This window comes from Vipera ursinii (genome assembly GCF_947247035.1).
Source record: "Vipera ursinii genome assembly, chromosome: 12".
Taxonomy (NCBI): domain Eukaryota; kingdom Metazoa; phylum Chordata; class Lepidosauria; order Squamata; family Viperidae; genus Vipera; species Vipera ursinii.
In genome coordinates this window covers 10,242,897-10,262,023 of record NC_139525.1, presented here as the reverse complement: position 1 = coordinate 10,262,023, position 19,127 = coordinate 10,242,897, and the positions used below count along the sequence as shown (strand labels likewise).

General features: G+C 43.7%; 1 protein-coding gene across 1 annotated transcript in view; it reads right to left on the bottom strand.

Annotated features, from left to right (window-relative positions):
• Nucleotides 1-2,944, bottom strand: part of POF1B (POF1B actin binding protein) — a 31,416-nt gene extending 28,472 nt beyond the window's left edge. Inside the window, exon 1 of the mRNA XM_083372039.1 lies at nucleotides 2,482-2,944. Within this exon, the coding sequence (XP_083228165.1) occupies nucleotides 2,482-2,922 (441 nt within the window). The 5' untranslated portion in view covers nucleotides 2,923-2,944. The remainder of the gene's footprint in view (nucleotides 1-2,481) is intronic.
• Between the last annotated feature and the right edge of the window lie 16,183 nt (nucleotides 2,945-19,127).

Genomic DNA, 19,127 nt, shown 5'->3' with positions numbered 1-19,127 from the left:
AACTGTTTGCAATTTCTTCAACAAAAAAAATTGAGATTTTTTTTCATTGCTTATATAAGGACGCCGGTTGTTACTATTCTGTGCTCTTATCGCTGCCACGGTTTCTCCTCCCGTCTTAGGAAAACATAGTTTTGCTTTCATTTTATTCCATTCAACAGTTGAACGGCTGTAGTTATTCAGTCTGCAATTCTGTACAATGGGGTAGTCATAGAAGCAGAGCCAGAAAGATGAATCGTTGTATTTGCAAATCCAAATTCACCCTACTTGGGCTACCAGGAGGGCAAAATGGTCAATCACAGTGGCCACAACCATGCCATCAATTTTTTTTTACATGCTTCAAAACTGGATGGCTGTGATTGCCAGCCTACCTCAGAGTTATTCTGGGGGAATACAAGAGGAGAGAGTACTCTGTATACCTCCTGGGCCTCTGGAACAAAATGCGGGATATAAACCTAATAACCCAATGCTCCAAAAGGTATAATTTCCCATATCATTGAAAAGCAGAACTGTAGCAAGCAAGAAGACGACAAGTCCCAACATCTAATCTCTATCTCAAACTTGGCAATAAGATTTACAGACTTTAACTCCCAGAATTTCCCAGCCAGCCATGGGAATTGTGGGAGTTGAAGTCCACAAGTCTTAAAGTTGTCAAGTTTGGAGATTCCAGCTCTATCTGAAAGTTCAACCATAGTTTTTGGAATTATCTATATGCACACTGCTAAGAAGATTCTTTTCAAACCAAGCATGAATTTAAGCTAATATAAAAGCAGTTTTATACAATCTGCTACTTCCAATAATTATTCAAATTCCTGGTGTACTTTGTTTCGACTAGCTGGTTTTTAAATTGGCATAAATCCAGTTCATGATTTTGTTGTATTAATTTGGAATTGCAAACTGATGTTGGAGGAGAAAATTCTATGAAAGGATGACTAAGAAATGTAAAACAATTACAACTCACACAGACACACACACACACACACAAACACAGCGCTTCCTCTAACAACATTGTATCTCTTCAAAAACAACACAATTCCATCATCAACAAAATCAGACCACATTCTGTGGAAAAAAACCAAAAATATTTAGAAAGGTGTATTTTTCAGTATACAGTATGTATTTGTTTTGCAAACTTCTAGCCCTAATAACATTATATCTCTCTGCTTCATCTAATTAATGTTAGTCAGAATGAATGCAACTTGCTGCATGTTTTCTATACCCAATTTGTGTTGTGTGTGCAATGAATCAATTGAGATTAGAATATAAGAGTCAGTATCTCAGGGGGTGCCACAAAGAAGAGGGAGTCAAGCTATTCTCCAAAGCACCTGAAGGCAGAACAAAAAGCAATGGATGGAAACTAATCAAGGAGAGAAGCAACCCGGAACTAAGGAGGAATTTCCTGACAGTTGGATCAATTCATCAGAGGAACAACCTGCCTCCAGAAGTTGTGAATGCTCCAACACTGGGCGTTTTTAAGAAGAGATTGGATGGCCATTTGTCTGAAATGGTATAGGGTTTCCTGCCTGAGCAGGGGGTTGGAGTAGATGACCTCCAAGGTCCCTTCCTATTCTATTCTATTCTATTCTATTCTATTCTATTCTATTCTATTCTATTCTATTCTATTCTATTCTATTCTATTCTATTCTATTCTATTCTATTCTATTCTATTCTATTCTACACTAGGTTAGGCTAGGCTAGGCCAGGCCAGACCAGACCAGACCAGACTACACTAGACGACTCAGTTGAGATTATAATATCAGAGCAATAAATAAAAAGAATATAAAGAAAATTAAATCAATATTCAAGACAAGGGAAGTATACATTACAGGTGTATCTATTTGGCACACAGAGAAATGCCATCAAATATGGGAAGGATGTTTCTGCTCCAGCTAGATTGCTAGAACAACACAGTAATTGGACTTTGGATAGGAAGAGACCTCAACTTTTAAAGAACTAAAAGGACACAGTGTTAGCCAAACAGGGCTGTTAAGAGAGCTTGTAAAAGAGTTACACCGATAAAGGCCATTTCTCATTGTCCCTGGCCCCAAACGATCTGCAATCTGAACCCTTTTCTCAGCACACAGCTGTGTTTGCTAAAGGTGACATGGAAACAAAACCACAATTGAATTGAATATTTCTTGGGAATATTCGCAAGCTGGATCCGGTATGGAGCGGCCAGAAGGCAACGGGCCTTTCTGCTTTGGAAAAAAAAGATGCTCAGCGCTCCCCACTTAACAACCCGCCAACTTTTGAGAGAGAGAGAGATTAATGCTCCCTCCAGCGCCCTCCACATCCCTGCCCCAGCCCTTGACACGGCTCGGTCTCTCCGCGTAACGTGCGAAAGGGGCGCTCTCCTTCAGGTCAGAGCAAGGAGGAAGCGCGTAACGTGCGAAAGGGGCGCTCTCCTTCAGGTCAGAGCCAGGAGGAACCGAATCTGCGGGATGGGGCGATGCGGGGTGGGGGGTGGGTAGAGACGCCGTTTACCTGCAAGGGGGGGTCGTTGCTCCAGATCACGTGCTGGTAGCTCGGGCTGGCGTCGAAGGGCGAGGGCGGCCGGGGGGAGCCCCCGTTGGGGGCGTCCAGCAGCTGCACCCGCTTCCCGCCGGGGCTGCTGTAGGTGCGGACGCGCTCGTAGACCAGGCTGCCGCCCCCGTTGCAGCTCTCCTGCGGCGGGAAGGGCTCCGGGCACGGCTGGCCCTGCAGGGGCAGCGGGGCGGGCCGGCTCTGGCGAGCGCGGGGCAGCGTGGCGGGCAGCGAAGGCGGCGGCGGCGGCGGCGGCGGCGGGCAGAAGTCGAACCAGGGCCGCGAGGGCGGCGGGGGCACCGGGCAGTAGCCGCGGGGCGGCGAGGGGGCGGCCGGCTGCGAGCGGGAGCTCCAGGGCGGGGGATGGACCTGCTGCTGCTGCTGCTGCTGGACGCCGAACATGCTGCGGGCGCTGCGCTGGGGACTCGCGCGGGGCTGGCACTGGCCGGGCGGCTGCGCCGGGCCGGAGGTTAGGCAGCCGACACGCCCGCCCTCTCCGCCGGGGACACGCCCGCCGGGGCCCAGAGCTCACCTGCCGCCGCCGCCGCCGGAGACTCGGGGGGGGAGACGCGGCCGGGCGGGGCGCTGCAGCTGCCGGAGAGGCCGGGCGGGGCTGCGAGGCTGCGGGAGACCCCCCTCCCCAAGCGACACCCCCTCCCCAAGCGACTCCCCCTCCCCAAGCGACCCCCCCCTCCCCAAGCAGAGGGGCGGCAGCTCAACTTCCTTCTTCGGTGGTGATGGCGGGCTAGGGGGGGGAGGGAGGGAGAGATGTCCAAGCTTGCAAACTTTTCAGACTTCTGGACTGGGGCAGTGGCTGGCTGGGGGAAGTCTGGGAGTTGAAGTCCCCAGGGCTTCAAGGTGCCGAGGTTGGACACCCCGCGTCTTAGGGCCATCTTCCCGCACGGAGCTCCGCTAAACTTGCAAACTCCGCCAGGAACACGGTGGAAGCCAACTAAGGAAACTTTGAGAACTCTTGCAACTAGGCATAAAAACCCTGGGCAGCCATTTGTCTGGAATGGCCTAATAGGGTCTCCTGTTGGAGCAGAGAGTTGGACTGGAAGACCTCCAAGGTCCCTTCCAACTCCTGTTCTGTTCTGTTCTGTTCCATTCTATATTCCATTATTCTATTCTGTTCTGTTCTGTTCTGTTCTGTTCTATTCTATTCTATTCTATTCTATTCTATTCTATTCTATTCTATTCTATTCTATTCTATTCTACTCTATTCTACTCTACTCTACTCTACTCTACTCTACTCTACTCTACTCTACTCTACTCTACTCTACTCTATTCTATTCTACATTCCATTATTCTATTCTATCCCATCCCATCCCACCGTATGCCATATGCCATTCCCTTCCACCAAATCATAGGGTTGGAAGGGACCTTGGACGTCCCCTAGCCCAACCCCTCTGCTCATGCAGGGCAAATGGCTGTCCAGTTTCTTCTTGAAAACCTGCAGTGAGGGATACAACTTTGATGCAACCCAAAGGTTCTTCGCAACGCGCCCGGACTGGGCCTGCCCTTTCCCAAAGGAGGGTCTCCTCACCTGGGCTAGACAAATCTCGGTCGGGCTCCAGGAAAAAGAAAAAAGTCTGTGTGCGCAACTCCCCGGCAGAAGCCAAACGCGTTTCTTCAAGCAGAGGGACGGTGCTTGCACCCCCAGAGAGAATTTTGTTGGCCCAACCCTGGTTGACGAAGCCAAGCTGGCTTTGGCGGGTGAGCAGAGAAGCTGAAGTCCAGCCGGAATCTGCATCCCAAACACTCCCAGCTCGCTCCTTCATCACATTTCCAACCAGATTTTTGTTGCTGTTTTAAGGAGAGCCACTTCGTTCACCTTTTCCTACAAGGACCAATAATTATCACTGCCTTATTCTACCAGTCGGATTTACTTTGAGGATATCCCTGTTTTAAATAAACTGTCTTTCCGCTGTTTAGGATGCCTTGATGCTTTCCAGGGATTGAAATCTCCCTTTAAATTTTTTTTTATAGTGTGTGTATGTGTGTGCCAAAGTCAGAATCAAACAGCGCAAAGGCATCCCACACCAGAGAATTGGGATTTTCCATTGTTTTCCCATGTTTTGGTATAGGGTTTTTAAGACGTTTCCGCAAACTTCATGAAACCTGTTTAGTACTCTCCTAGAGCTTGGCCAACATCTGATATACAATCTTGTGTTAAATGGGCCTTTGAGCCAAAGATGAAATATTATAGTAGTATTGTGGTATTCCATAATCCTGTTGCACCTACTCACCCTGTCATCTTCAGGCTAAAATTTGTCTGCTTCCTTGCTGGGTTACGTATTAGCCTAGCGTTTCTCAATTTTGGCAACTTTTAAGATGTGTAGACGTCATCTTCCAGAATTCCCCAGCTAGCATACTGACTGGGGTATTCTGGGAATTGAAGTCCACACGTCTTAACCGCTGCCAAGGTTGAAAAACACTGCGCCATAAGCCTAATGAAGAATTTAGGAGACACCGGAATCTTGCAGTCTCTTGTGGCATTTTATTTTTTAAAAGTTGTGAGGTTTTTTCCCCCTTCTCTTTTCCCTGCCTCTCTCTTAAGGGCCAGGACTGATCAAGTCTGTTTGTGGAAGCCTCTCATCTTTTCTTTAAAGACAGAACTGCACAAGCTGAGGCAGGTGCCAACACAGCTGCTGTAAAGATTGTCGCCAGAGGAGGAAAACTTATTACTTCAATGAATAATTAAGTCTTAAGGCTGCTTGGAATTGAAGTTAAACACAACTAAGTTATTTGATTTTTTTTAAAAAAAAACAACCCCAACTTCACCCACTTCCTTTTCCTAATCGTACTGCCATTCCGACTCAAGGTGTGGGGGGGGAGGGGGCAGGCTGTTTTATTGCCCTAAAATTGGGCATTCCTGGTTGTGTATTCTTTACGTTCTTTGAAGTCCCTCCCCCCCTCAAAAAAATGGCTGCATTTTTGGGGTACTCCCAGTTGCTGCATTGAATCCGGAAGTTAATATTTATTTATTTTATTTTATTATATTTATATTTTATTTTATTATATTTATATACCGCCCTTTCCCGAAGGACTCAGGGCGGTTTACAGGGTGATTAAAATAGAGTTTGTACAATGGTAGAATCTAATTACTAACTCCTTTCCTGTTATCTATTTGTACCCCGCCTTGTTTTTACAAATAACTCAAGGTGGCAAACATTGCTAACACACCATTCCTCCTATTTTCTCACAACAACAACAACACTGTGAAGTGGGTGAGGCTGAGAGCGCGATTGGTCCCAGCTGGCTTTCGTGGCTAGAACTCCCCATTTCCTGGTGATTGGCCCAAAGTCACCCAGTCAACATTCATCGCTAAGGCAGGGCTAGAACTCATGGTCACCTGATGACTGGCACAAAATCACCCATTGGCTTTCATGCCTAAAATTGGACTAGAACTCACCATCTCCTGGTGATTGGCCCAAAGTCACTCAGCCGGTTTTCATGGCTATAGCCGGACTAGAACTCACAGTCTCCCACTTTCTAGCCTACTGCCTTAACCTCTAGACCAGGGGTAGGCAACCTTGGCTCTTTTATGACTGGCTCAGGAATTCTGGGAGTTGCAGTCCACGAGTCATAAAAGAGCCAAGGTTGCCTAGCCCTGCTCTAGACCAAACTGGTTCTCTATAGTATAAGATGTATAATATTGTATAACTGTATAAAACAAAGATGCTACGGACTAAATTCCCATAGTTTATCAACGTCTCAGTTTTCTAATCCTTATATACTTCCTGGGACTTTGCAAATTCTTTATTTTCCAGCTAGGGGGTAATATATGGGTCTATAAGAACAGTGCAGACATCCCACGCTGATGTTATAAATGAAGCTACAGGGATGGTTATCGTTTTTCAGGAACTTAACTAGCATCTTTAAACTCTGCCGTGAGATGGAAACTGGTCTTCAAGAAGGTGAGCAAAGAGGTGAGAATAGAAAGAGATTTGAATTAGACTGGTCCAGAGTCGCCCAGCTGGCTTTCGTGCCAAAGGCAGGACTAGAATTCACCGTCTCCTGGTTTCTAGATAGATGCCTTAGATCAAAGTGGCTCTGGTGTAGGCATGTTTCTAAAATTGGGTGAACAACTCGACATCCTAAGGATGGACAGACTTCCAGGAGTGTCCCCAAGTCAAAACAACAGCCAAGAGGGGGTGATCAAAGTTCCTTTTGGTTTTCACATTAACTGATATTCCTTGACTTGCTTAAAGACCGTTTGTGTTTACAAAGCCTAACCTGTGAAACGCCCCCTCCCCCAGCCATCACAAATGGTCACACTGCCCCGCACGGTCATGTGATCTTTACAACAGGTTGCGGCAACCAATAATTGTGAGTCGTAACTTTCCACCCATTCAAATTAATGGATTCACACATACAACTGCCACATTTTCGCTTAAGAACCGCCACACAAGAAGTCGTCAAATCATTTCTATTCCTGTGCATGTCTCAACATATGACAGTAATGACTTAGCAATGAGATTTCCAGTCCAAATACCCATCATAAGTCAAGGACTACCTGTGTTGCACACATGGAGACCCTTGAAGGCATGCCTGGAGCCTTCCCGAGCCCTCTTACAAATAACCACAGATGAGCAATTTAACTATGGCCAAAGAAGTAAACTCTTTAATCCATAGGGATTAACGTTAAGAGTATTCAATTAATTAACAATTCATTTGGTTAATTTAAGACCACAAGAATTTCTTTGTTGTTCTGAAGCTGAGAATTAATTTAAATTAAATGCTGCGAAGGCCAAAGACTGCAAGAAGATTTCCAGAACCCTGTTAAAAGTTGCCACTGATTCATAATTTAAGATGAGGCAGAAGAGAAACACGATTAAACATATAGGGAGTAGCCCTATTGTCTTTAATTAATTGCTGAAACACAATTTGAATAAGACAAATTCAACTTTTGTTTGTTTTGTCCTGGCCCCATCTTTGCCCTGGCTTCTGGGTTGGAAATTCCAGCTATACATACGTACAATTTACACATAGTGCTCGACTTACAACTGTTCCTTTAGCGACCATTCAAAGTTACAACGGCAGTGAAAAGAGTGGTTTTTCACCCTTACGACCGCTGCAGCATCCCCAGGGCCACGTGATGAAAATTCACACGCTTGGCCACTGACTCATATTTATGACGGTCGCAGTGTCTCGGGGGGGGGGTCACGTGATTCCCCTTTTGCGACCTTCAGACAAGCAAAGTCAACGGGGGAAGCCAGGTTCGCTTAAGAAACCGTGTTGCTGACTTAACAACTACGACGATTCGCTCAACAACCGTGGTAAGAAAGATTATAAAATGAGGCGAAACTGACTTAACAAACGTCTCACTTCAGCAACAGAAATTTTGGGCTCAATCGTGGTCGTTAAGCCGAGGACTTCTGGGCCATGTTAGGCCATGCTTCCTAATAGTAACACTTCAACAACGGAAGGAAACGTTGAAGGCAGTTGTGAACTCCTTTTTCGTTGTGCTCGGGCGAATGCTGATATCTATCTGTTATGGATGTTCTCATTTGGACTTCCTGACGAAGGGTGTATAGCAAGCCAGTGATCAATTAGAGGATCATGACCCAAATGTACATGCCTGAGCGTTAAAGTCATACTCTCGGACTGAAAAGTGTTGGATATTGCCCCATCTGGCCTACTTGTTGTTGGTATCAGGTTCCAGGCAAGGAGGTGAGGATTTGGCACTTTCTGCCTGTGAAGCAAAGTCTTTCACCTTTGTGCTGTGATCTCTCCTTCATCTTGAGAACATCAGCAGTTTTAATCAAATTTAATCCAGTCTAGTCTAACGAAGAGAAGGACCGGGGGTGACATGATAGCAGTGTTCCAATATCTCAGGGGGTGCCGCAAAGAAGAGGGAGTCAAGCTCTTCTCCAAAGCGCCCGAAGGCAGGACAAGAAGCAACAGAAGGAAACTACTAATCAAGGAGAGAAGCAACCTAGAACTAAGGAGAAATTTCCTGACAGTCAGAACAATTAACCAGTGGAACAACCTGCCTCCAGAAGCGGTGAATGCTCCAACACTGAAGGTCTTTAAGAAGAGATTGGACAACCATTTGTGTAAAATGGCATGGGGTCTCCTGCTTGAGCAGGGGGTTGGACTAGAGAACCCCCAAGGTCTCTTGCAACTCTGTTATTCTGTTATTCTGAATTAATAATAATAAGATATCTTCTTGGATCTGCATTAAACCTATTACATACTCAAAGTGTTGGAGATTCCAAGTTGCTTCATTTGGTTCCTCTTTTGCGAATTTGTTTGCAATCAGCAAAGTTAACACTTAAATTATACACATCCAATCAATGCAGTAAAATAAAACTTATTTTTAGAGAATTGGCAGAAATCAGTTTTCTACCCCTAGGAGAAAACTTTAATTGAAATGGAAGCCACACTTTCTTCTTGGGAGCCCGTTGTGATTGTACAGCAGGATTGTGTAGCAGGAGGTGAAGGAGCCAATGTTTCATGGCTTTTCCTGATTTTACATACCCATGGTCTTATATTTACTTCAATAAGAAAAAAGAAGATTTCGAATAAATGGAAGGTTTTGGTTAAAGTCTTTGAAACCAGAATGTAACAGAAAGGGATGTAACATATTTAATAGATGAATCAAACCAAACCAAAATTTGCTGTGCATATATGTGTAGTTAAAGGGACGCGGTGGCTCAGTGGGTTAGGACGCTGAGCTTGTCGATCAGAAGGTCGGCAGTTTGGCGGGTCGAATCCCGAGTGCCGCATAACAGAGTGAGCGCCTGTTACTCGTCCCAGCTTCTGCCAACCTAGCAGTTCGAAAGCACGTAAAAAATGCAAGTAGAAAAATAGGGACCACTCCGGTGGGAAGGTAACAGCGTTCCGTGCGCCTTTGGCGTCCAGTCATGCCGGCCACATGACCACGGAGACGTCCTCGGACAAGCGCTGGCTCTTCGGCTTTGAAATGGAGATGAGCACCGGCCCCTAGAGTCGGAAACGACTAGCACGCACGTGCGGGGGAACCTTTACCTTTACCTTTATGTGTAGTTATGAAATTACTAAGTACAGATTTTTGGTCTAACAAGCTGTGCAAACAGGGCCAATTGTGAAGTTGTTTAAATGGAATCACTCATTGCACTCAGCCATAAATTTCTTAACCATGACTAACTGGCGATGTCACCATTTGCTATCTTCACATAGCATGCTAAATCCATAAACAAATGAACCGTGTTATGATTCCCAGTGACGTGGGAGTTATTAAGGCTTTCACTGAATCATAGAACATTCCATCATAGGACTGGAAGGGACCTCAGAGATCGTCTAGTCCAGGGATAGGCAACCTCGGCTCCTTTATGACTCATGGACTTCAACTCCCAGAATTCCTGAGCCAGCTATGCTGGCTCAGGAATTCTGGGAGTTGAAGTCCATGAGTCATAAAAGAGCCGAGGTTGCCTACCCCTGGTCTAGTCCAACCCTCTTCTCAAGGCAGGAGCCTTACACCATCAAATGGTTGTCTAGAGTCTATTTTTGAAAACCTCCAGGGATAAAGCACCACAACTCTGCAAGGCAAGGTATTCCACTGATTGATTGTTTTCACTTTCAAAACGGTTCTCCTCACTTCTAAGTTGGATTTTCCTTTAAGGAGCTTCTACCCATTTCTTCTTGTTGTCTCCTCTGGTGCTTTGGAGAATCCCCTCTTCTTTGTGACAGTCTCTCAAGTACTGAAAGACAGTTATCATGTTCCCCTTCTCTTCAGTAGGCTAGACAGACCGAGTTCCCTCCTTTATATCTCCGTACATGTGAAGCCATCACTCAAAATTCTTTAAGAGTCCAGTAACAGACATTTAACCAAGACCAAACCTCAGTCCATAAGTAGCTCACAGCTTGGAATTTGCGTATAACTTTACAATTTCTTCTTTGAGGATGTGCCCTTCATGTTAGCCGACAAAATACTTGATGGTGGGCTTAGTCAAAGCAGAACAGAACAATATTGTATTCTTGCTGGACTTCCCAAAAGATATTGAATGAAATAGATGTTGAATTTGCCGTGTGATTTGGTCAGTCGGAGGCGTTCCTTCAAAATACCGTAGTTCTTTTGCGACAGTGAGGAGATACCTAACTGGGGTGGTTGACATGTATCATTGTAGGCTTCAAATGTAGCCGAAGAACTGTCTGGCTGTTGAAGAATGAAATTCCTTTCAAAACAAAGTTTGACACCTGTCTTCTCCCCACCCACCAATGCAAGAGAAAGGCATTTTTAAAAATGCGATGGAGCAAGAGAAAAAAGATGAGGATAAACTGGTCAGGGTGACAAGCTCAAGAGATTAATTCTTCAAAGTTACTGTTTGGTGACCTCACCACTGGTGGATTGTGATCTACAAGTCAGCCATGCCAAAAGCTAGAACAAATAGTTTCTCTTTAAACATACAATTTTTAAAAAAAAATTAAAAGGGGGGAGCATAAAGGAATAGGATGGATTTATCGAATGCATATAATCCCAACTATTTCAGTTGACAGTTTGTCCAATTGCAGCTCTCAGGAAGTCAGTCTCATAGAACGTAGTTTGTCAAGGTAAAGGTAAAGGTAAAGGTTCCCCCGCACATGCGTGCTAGTCGTTTCCGACTCTAGGGGCCGGTGCTCATCTCCGTTTCAAAGCCGAAGAGCCAGCGCTTGTCCGAGGACGTCTCCGTGGTCATGTGGCCGGCATGACTAGACGCCAAAGGTGCACGGAACGCTGTTACCTTCCCACCGTAGTGGTCCCTATTTTTCTACTTGCATTTTTACGTGCTTTCGAACTGCTAGGTGGGCAGAAGCTGGGACGAGTAACAGGCGCTCACTCTGTTACGCGGCACTCGGGATTCGACCCGCCAAACTGCCGACCTTCTGATCGACAAGCTCAGCGTCCTAACCCACTGAGCCACCGCGTCCCTTAGTTTGTCAAAGATCTCCCCTATTGTCCCACTTGAGGACGGGGATAAACATCCATACTTCCCAGAAGGGAAAAATGGCACAAGGAAAAAGATTAAGCAATCTAAATTTTGAGCTACAACTCTCTTCTTGGTTCACACATCCCACTAAACCCAGATTGGTTTGTGTGGTTGTTGCATGGTTGTAAAACCAGGTTTATAGCACAGCTATAAAGGTGGTGGTTGTCACCTTCAAAGCCCTACATGACCTGGGGCTACATTATTTGAAGGGCTGTCTTTTCCCAGCTATATCTACCCGACCCACCAGAGTGGGGAGGCAGGTTATGCCATAGATTCCCTCACTTAAGAAAGTCCATCTGATGGGACAAAGAAGGGTCTTCTCCATTGTGGCTCCCTCCCTGTGGAACATCATCCCTGTGGAGATAAGATTGGCCTCCACCTTGATACTCTTTCAAAAGGCCCTGAAGACATGATTCTGCCAGTGGGCCTGGGGACCCCAGGGTGATATGGAGCTCATCAAGTGGATGGTTTGATTGTTGTCACCATGGGGTTGTGGATTTAGTGCATTTTGTATTGGGATTTTAGTTCTGTAAGCCACCAGAGTCGCCATGACTGGTTTGCGCGGCCATATAAATTTTCTTAATCAATAAATAAATATTGTCTGATCACAGCTAATTGTAATTTCAAGAAATCATGGTTAAACAAGCCATAGCTTAACATAATCACCGGCATAAGGGAACTTAGTATATGCTTAAGCTAAAGGAGAGGTAATAGCATTACAGCCGAGGAACCAAAAGCTAGCTTTGCACCCCGTACGATATTAACCATCATTGTTTAATGCCACAAACTTGACAAGTGATCCAAAGAGTTCATTCTAGAATTTGCATATCCCACAATTTTAGGCAGCTACCGTATTTGATTCTCGGCAAGACAGCAGGAGCTGCGGGACTCCTAAAGAAATAATTGTATAATTGGGAGTCAAACTGGTTCCACAGAAAATCCACCCACCTCGGATCAAAGAAAACTATGCGCCCGCACCGTAGAGAGAATACTTAGACAAGCCTACACCTATTGTATAAAGAACGCGTGTTGATTTCGACCTTGTAAAATGAATTGCCTTAAATCCCCAGATGATAGGGTACTTAGGCAGCATCCAGAGGCAGCCTAATTTGCTTTGCTGCCATCATAATGGGTAGTCATTGCCTTGACAAGGCTGCTGCTACCGCTTCTACACTGGGATGCCCATCAAAAGCAATTTTATCATCTCATCCAGGAAGTTTTCAAAGGATGGGCAGGTTTTTGTTGGCTTTGCACAGGTGCCTCTACCTGTTTGCTAGGCAGAGAGGTGTGTGCAGTCTGGGAGAGGAAACAGTGTGCAGAGTCCAGGCAGCTGCTGGTGGAAGGACTGGAAAAACCTGGGACCCGTATTCATAAATCACACTGACAACTATAGTTGGTCTGGGTTGGGCTGAGCGTCACATGCGGTTTAGGGCTTATCGTTGTGTGAACCAGGCTGTCACGTCTTTCAAAACCAGCACTCGGTGTGATGTGTTAACCCAAAGATAATTTGGAGATTTTATTTTTTTTTAAAGAGCAGAACTGGTTTATTCTGTATTGCAAGTCGTTGTGTTGGAGAAGACTCTTGAGAATATTATGAATAACCAAGAAAAGGCACCAAAGGATTCATTGAATAAATCAAGCCAAAGTCTTCACTCAAGGCACGCAGACCACACTCATATTATCGTCCTTCAGGAACATCATGCAAAGACCCAGTTTCCTGGGGAAACCTTTAAAGCTGGGACAAGTGGAAGAAAGAGAAGAAGAAGGCAACCAGCAGCAGAGGACATCTGGACTCAATTACTGTAGCAAGGAATGCACTGTTGGAAGACCTAAAGGACTATGTTAGGGACATGTCATTCTGGAGAAGATCTATCTGCAGTTGCAAAGAGTCAACACCTCATAGCACATAATCAGTCAACCAATCAGTCAATCAAACATTCAAGTACAAGTAGTCCTCAATTTACAAGCATTTATTTAGTGACCATTCAAAGTTATGGTGGCCCTGAAAAAAGTGACTGCTGAGCAGTTTTCGGTCTTACAGCCATTGCAGCAACTCTATAGCTAACACGATCCCAATTCAGGGCCTTGGCAACTGGCCTGTATTTATGACAGTTGCACTGTGCTGGGATCATGTGATCACCATTTGTAACCTCCCCAGCTGTCTTGTGACAAGCAAAGTCCAATGGGGAAGCCAGATTCGCTTAACGACTGCACGGTTCACTAAACAACTGCAGGGATTTAGCCACAGCAGTAGCACTTGGATGTATATCCACCCCATAGAGCTTTACAGCAATCTCTGAGCTGTTTAGAGTCAGCATCTTGCTCCCCCAACAATCTGAGCCTTCATTTTTACCGACCTCGGAAGGATGGAAGGCTGAGTCCACCTTGAGCTGGTCAGGATCGAACTGCTGGCAGTGGGAATGCCTGCAATACTGCATTCTAACACCAGGGCTCTTAAGAACATAGTTGCTTAACAAATATGGGGGGAAAGGTCAAAATCAGACACAAGTCACTCAACAACTGCCTTGCTTAGCAACGGGAACTTTGAACTCAAATGTGATTGTAAGTCAAGGATTACCTGACCTGGAAAAGTGCTGTGATCATCTTTATCCCAACTTTCTCACAATTGCCTTTTATTTCTCCATGTTCTGAATTGTCTCCATTGCTTTCCTGCAAACCGTCCCACTCTGCTTGAAAGTTTATGGAACTGTGATAATATTAATACTCCTGTCTCCTGTACTTCTCTTTCGTGAAAACAATGCCTTCTCAAATTACTTAAAATAATGTGATGTAAGACTTGCAATCACAGGCTTATGTGATTCTGTTTATTTTATTAGTATTAGATTTTTTTTTCAAGTACAAAATGTTGCCAAGCTCAACATCTTTTTTGTGGACACACAAACACGCACACACAAAGAGCCATTACAAATTGCATTTCACGAATGATCTTCTGGGGACTTTAGTTCTCTCAGGGAGATCAATTTTTGGTTACCATCCCCCAATCTCATCTTGCTTTAGTGTCGAAAAGATAACATTTGAGACAATAGTAATTATATTATTGCACAAATTATATTATCCTCCACTTAAAACCAACCTAGCATTTCAATTACAGGCGTAGTTATTGCGGCCTTCTCTTTTAGTTTGCACTGTAATAATTGAATTTTAAAAATTACATGATGTCGAAAAAGTAAACGAACCAAAAATAATAACCATTCGATATAAAAGCAACATAGCAGAAAATGTGCAAAAGGGAGGAAAAAAATAACCACTTAATCCAAATAAAATATGGCGTGGGATAATATAATTGGGAAATTTCAATTTAATTTTGCACTTGAAATCGTTTAGCACCAAATTAAATGGCTTTCCCCAGCTTCTGATTTTCAGCAAAAATAAAAATGTATTGATTAGCACTTAATTAATGAAGGCCCCCCAAAAGACACTCAGATGCCATGATGTGTCCACCTCTGTAAAGATCAGACTCCTACAATCACAGAGGTTTTCCCTGTGAACCTCTATGGAAGCAAAGATCAGATCGGAGTGCTGTTCAAATCCAGAAAATTGGTTTGAAATAATCACAGAGAATGGACCTTGAAGACGCAGGATAGGAAGAATACTGCCACTCTTGAAGTTGGATTTTGGAGAAGACTCGTGAGAATACTATAGAACAGGGGTCTCCAACCTTGGCAACTTTAAGACTTGAGGACTTCAACTTCCAGAATTTCTCAGCCAGCCATGCTAGCTGAGGAATTCCGGGAGCTGAAGCCCGCAAGTCTTCAAGTCCACAAGTCTTCAAGTCCATGCTGGCTGAGGAATTCTGGGAGCTGAAGTCCACAAGTCTTAAAGTTGCCAAGGTTGGAGAGCCTTTGCTGTAGAGAAGGAAGAAAACAAACAAAGGGATCATTGACATTCTGGTGTCTCACTTGAGGCACACATGACCAGGTTCAGATTAATAGAACTTTGGACGCCTGATATATCTTTGTGGTTGATTTTCATACATATCCCATTTATGTAGTTGCTAAAAGTTGACACAACCTTGATGGCACATTACCTTAAGGCAGACCTGAACTTTACATACCAAGTAAATTACCGTACCTTCTCCCTTGAATCACTCCTTGATTTATCCATCACCTTTTTCACTTCCTGCTCCTGCCTGTCGATCAGGAATGGAGAAAATATCCAGTGACCTAATCATGCAACACTTTTACAACATCCTGTTGCCACAACTGTAAGAGAATTTGGTACTGTTTGGGACAGTCAAGAACAAAGAGGCTGCCTTGTTCATTGATTAAAATCCTACTTAACAAATTATTCTAGCTCATGGTCTAAGAATGTCTGTTACCTTCTCATACTTTTTTTTAGCTTTAAGTGACTATTATTATTATTATTATTATTATTATTATTATTATTTTATTTATTATTATTATTACCACCATATAGCATTACCAGATAGACTACAATGCAATTACAAAGTAGTAGTTTGGCTGCTTGTTTACCAGTTCTGTCAGGTACACCCTGGTGTGCTTCCCAAGATGCACCACAGGAGTGGGCCTGGCTTTGCGGCTCTTCCTGCAGTGCCACCCAAGGCCCCCTCCCTTCCCAGAGGTGTCTCACAAGTGGGCACAACTGGAAAGATTCAGAGCCCGCAGGAATTTGACTGCCTGCACAGAGCGCCAGCTCGTCTCCTCGCCACTGAAGTGGTACCTATTTATCTACTTGCATAGAAATGCTTTCAAATTCTTAGGTGAACAGAAGTGGACAGAAGCTCACCCCAACACACAATGCTAGGACTCGAACTGCTGGAGCAGAGACCATTTCCAGTGTCATTAAGCCACTGAGCCACCATGCCTCTCTAAGTGGCCATTTAGGCATTATGAAGGAACTGGAAATGTGCCACCATAAGAAAGAGGCAAAGTATGATAGAAATTAATGCATTAATGCAATCTATTAATACATTTATATATATGGATGTTAATTTAGAAAAAACAATACTTCACACCTTAACATAATACATGACCTTGAGTCAGGCTATTTACAGCTCTTCCTACTTCCTACATTTTTTCCCTACGTTGTTTGCTCATCAGTGGAGCAATTTTCCCATGTCTTGCAAAAGTTCACATCAGCCACTAATTTGACTTGCTTTGCGATAAAGAGTATCTTATGAAACAAAATTGCCACTGGTGTTTGAAGCAACCCACCTCCATATGAGAGGTTAGGAGAATATGCAAAACAAATTTGCTTTCCTGGGGTTGTTTGATACTCCTGTTTTGGCTCTGGGGTTTTATCTGTTTTTTAACAGAAGTTCATCTTCTTACTGCACCTATCTTACTCGGAAAGAACGTGAGTAAATATATTAATGTACACACCCAACGAATTATGTTGTATGCGCTAACGTGAATTAAATCCTATTCGGTTTGATGGAACATGCTCACTTGTAAATACAAACAGAATTCCTGACTGCTTTTTAAGTTTAAAAGCAGTAAAAAAAAACCTGAATAAAAATAATTCCTTGAGTTATAAAGAAAAATATATATTTTAAAACAGGCACAAAATGTACAGAGTGCATAATCCTGGACACACACACACTCACACACAGAGAGACATACACACACACATAAATGCCACTAATATTTCATTATAATTGTCCTTGGTAATTCTCCATTGATGAATAATGCATAAATCACTAATAATATCAACTCTCTAGACCACTTATTGTTATCACGTTGTCCTCCCCATGCTCCAAAATTAAAGCACAGAGAATCCATTTTCTTTGTCCAGATGTTAATTTCCATGTTATCAGAATATAGTTCAAAGAAGAACATGAAAATTTGAGAATACTAAATATTATTTCATAGTGGAGTAAATACATGTGATCATTCCCCCAGTTATAGGACACTGAACCAACATATGCCTACATGAACCATTCATTTCATGCCTCTCCAACAGATGAGAATTTATTCAAGTTGTTCCTGTGTAAGTGTAATGACATCCAATAGAGCTGAGATATATATTTTTTTCATTGAATAAGACATAATACAAACTTTAAAGGAAAATTTTGGTATTGATACTAGCATCTCTTCTTAGTGCATAGCATTGCAAGCTTTAATCAATTAAGATGTTTTAACCTGAAGCCAGATAAGATCATTGCCTTGGGACAATACATTTAAGCCAGCTATTCATTACTTTAACCATACCTTATTGCCAGTGGTTCTGGCAACATACAAGCACCCTAACTCGGTCAAGAACCACTATTTCAACCAGTCCTATTAAGTAACCCAGTAAATCCCTACTCTATGAGAATGCTTTACGTCAGTGGTCCTTTGCCATGGGTTATGTAATCAGCGGTGAGCATGATCTGAGCACTGCAGCTAATTGTGGGAAGCATATTCTAAAGAGGACCAATCTTGAGATCATCACCATCTATTTTTCTCTTTTGTTTTCTTGCAGGACCACTTCTCAGAGTTCACTAAAAGTTGGAATTCACACTGCACAGCTGATTGGCCAAGGGTGTGGTGGAACCACCTGTTGAAGGAGAGGAGGCCCTGATTGCTATTGGTGGTTGAAAGTCATTCTAGCTTAGAGTCCATTCAGGGGAGAAAACGCTTCAGGTCACACCCTTAGGTCTGCATCTGCCGTTTCCCAAGAGAAGGCAGACCTTTTAGTGAGATTCTTACAAATGGGTCATCAACAACAACAAAAACCTATTTGACCCATCCGTAGTGCTGTTACTTACTGTTGATAGAGGGCTATCTAATTGATTACAGTTCTGGTCAAGCTCTGACTTCAAATTGCCCCTCCCCTATCATGGTTCTATCAGATTTAATATCTTCATATAGTGTGCTGCAAACACGTTGTTGACACAGGTATATCTCAGGGGCTGCCCCAAAGAAGAGGGAGTCAAGCTATTCTCCAAAGCACCTGAAAGCAGGACAAGAAGCAACGGATGGAAACTAGTCAAGGAGAGAAGCAACCTGGAACTAAGGAGAAACTTCCTGACAGTTAGAACAATTAACCAGTGGAACAATCTTCCTCCAGAAGTTGTGAATGCTCCAACACTGGAAGTTTTTAAGAAGAGACTGGCCAGCCATTTGTCTGAAATGGTATAGGGTTTCCTGCCTGAGCAGGGGGTTGGACTAGATGACCTCCAAGGTCCCTTCCAACTTATTATTATTATTATTATATTGTGTGAATGCTGTAAATATTTAGATCTATACAGGAATGGACAAGTTGACATGAAGTGGAAAGACCTTCAATCTCGGGCAGATTGAGGGTGCCCAGCCAATCTTCAGTCCTTCAATCTTCAGGCTTTCTGTTCTCTCCCACGCATATTAAGCAGCGTATGATGTGCTCTGAGAAAAGGACCAGAATTATTTCTTCCTGATACTGTGTACTGTTTCTCACACTTCGCCAGTGCTACGTAGTTGACAAATCTGGGTTGTTCTTGGAACGGTGCCTATAGAAACTCAAGAGCAATGTGTTTGCAAGAGAGAGATATATATATAATTAGGCGCATGTTGCAACTGGTCCTCGGCTTTTGAAGAGCATCTTGCCCTATCAAAACTTCACATATGCATAAATTAGACCTGGTCTTAGTCACTTCATCCTAGCTTTACCCCCAAATCTTTGAGAATCACCCTGAAATACAAGATTAGAGAG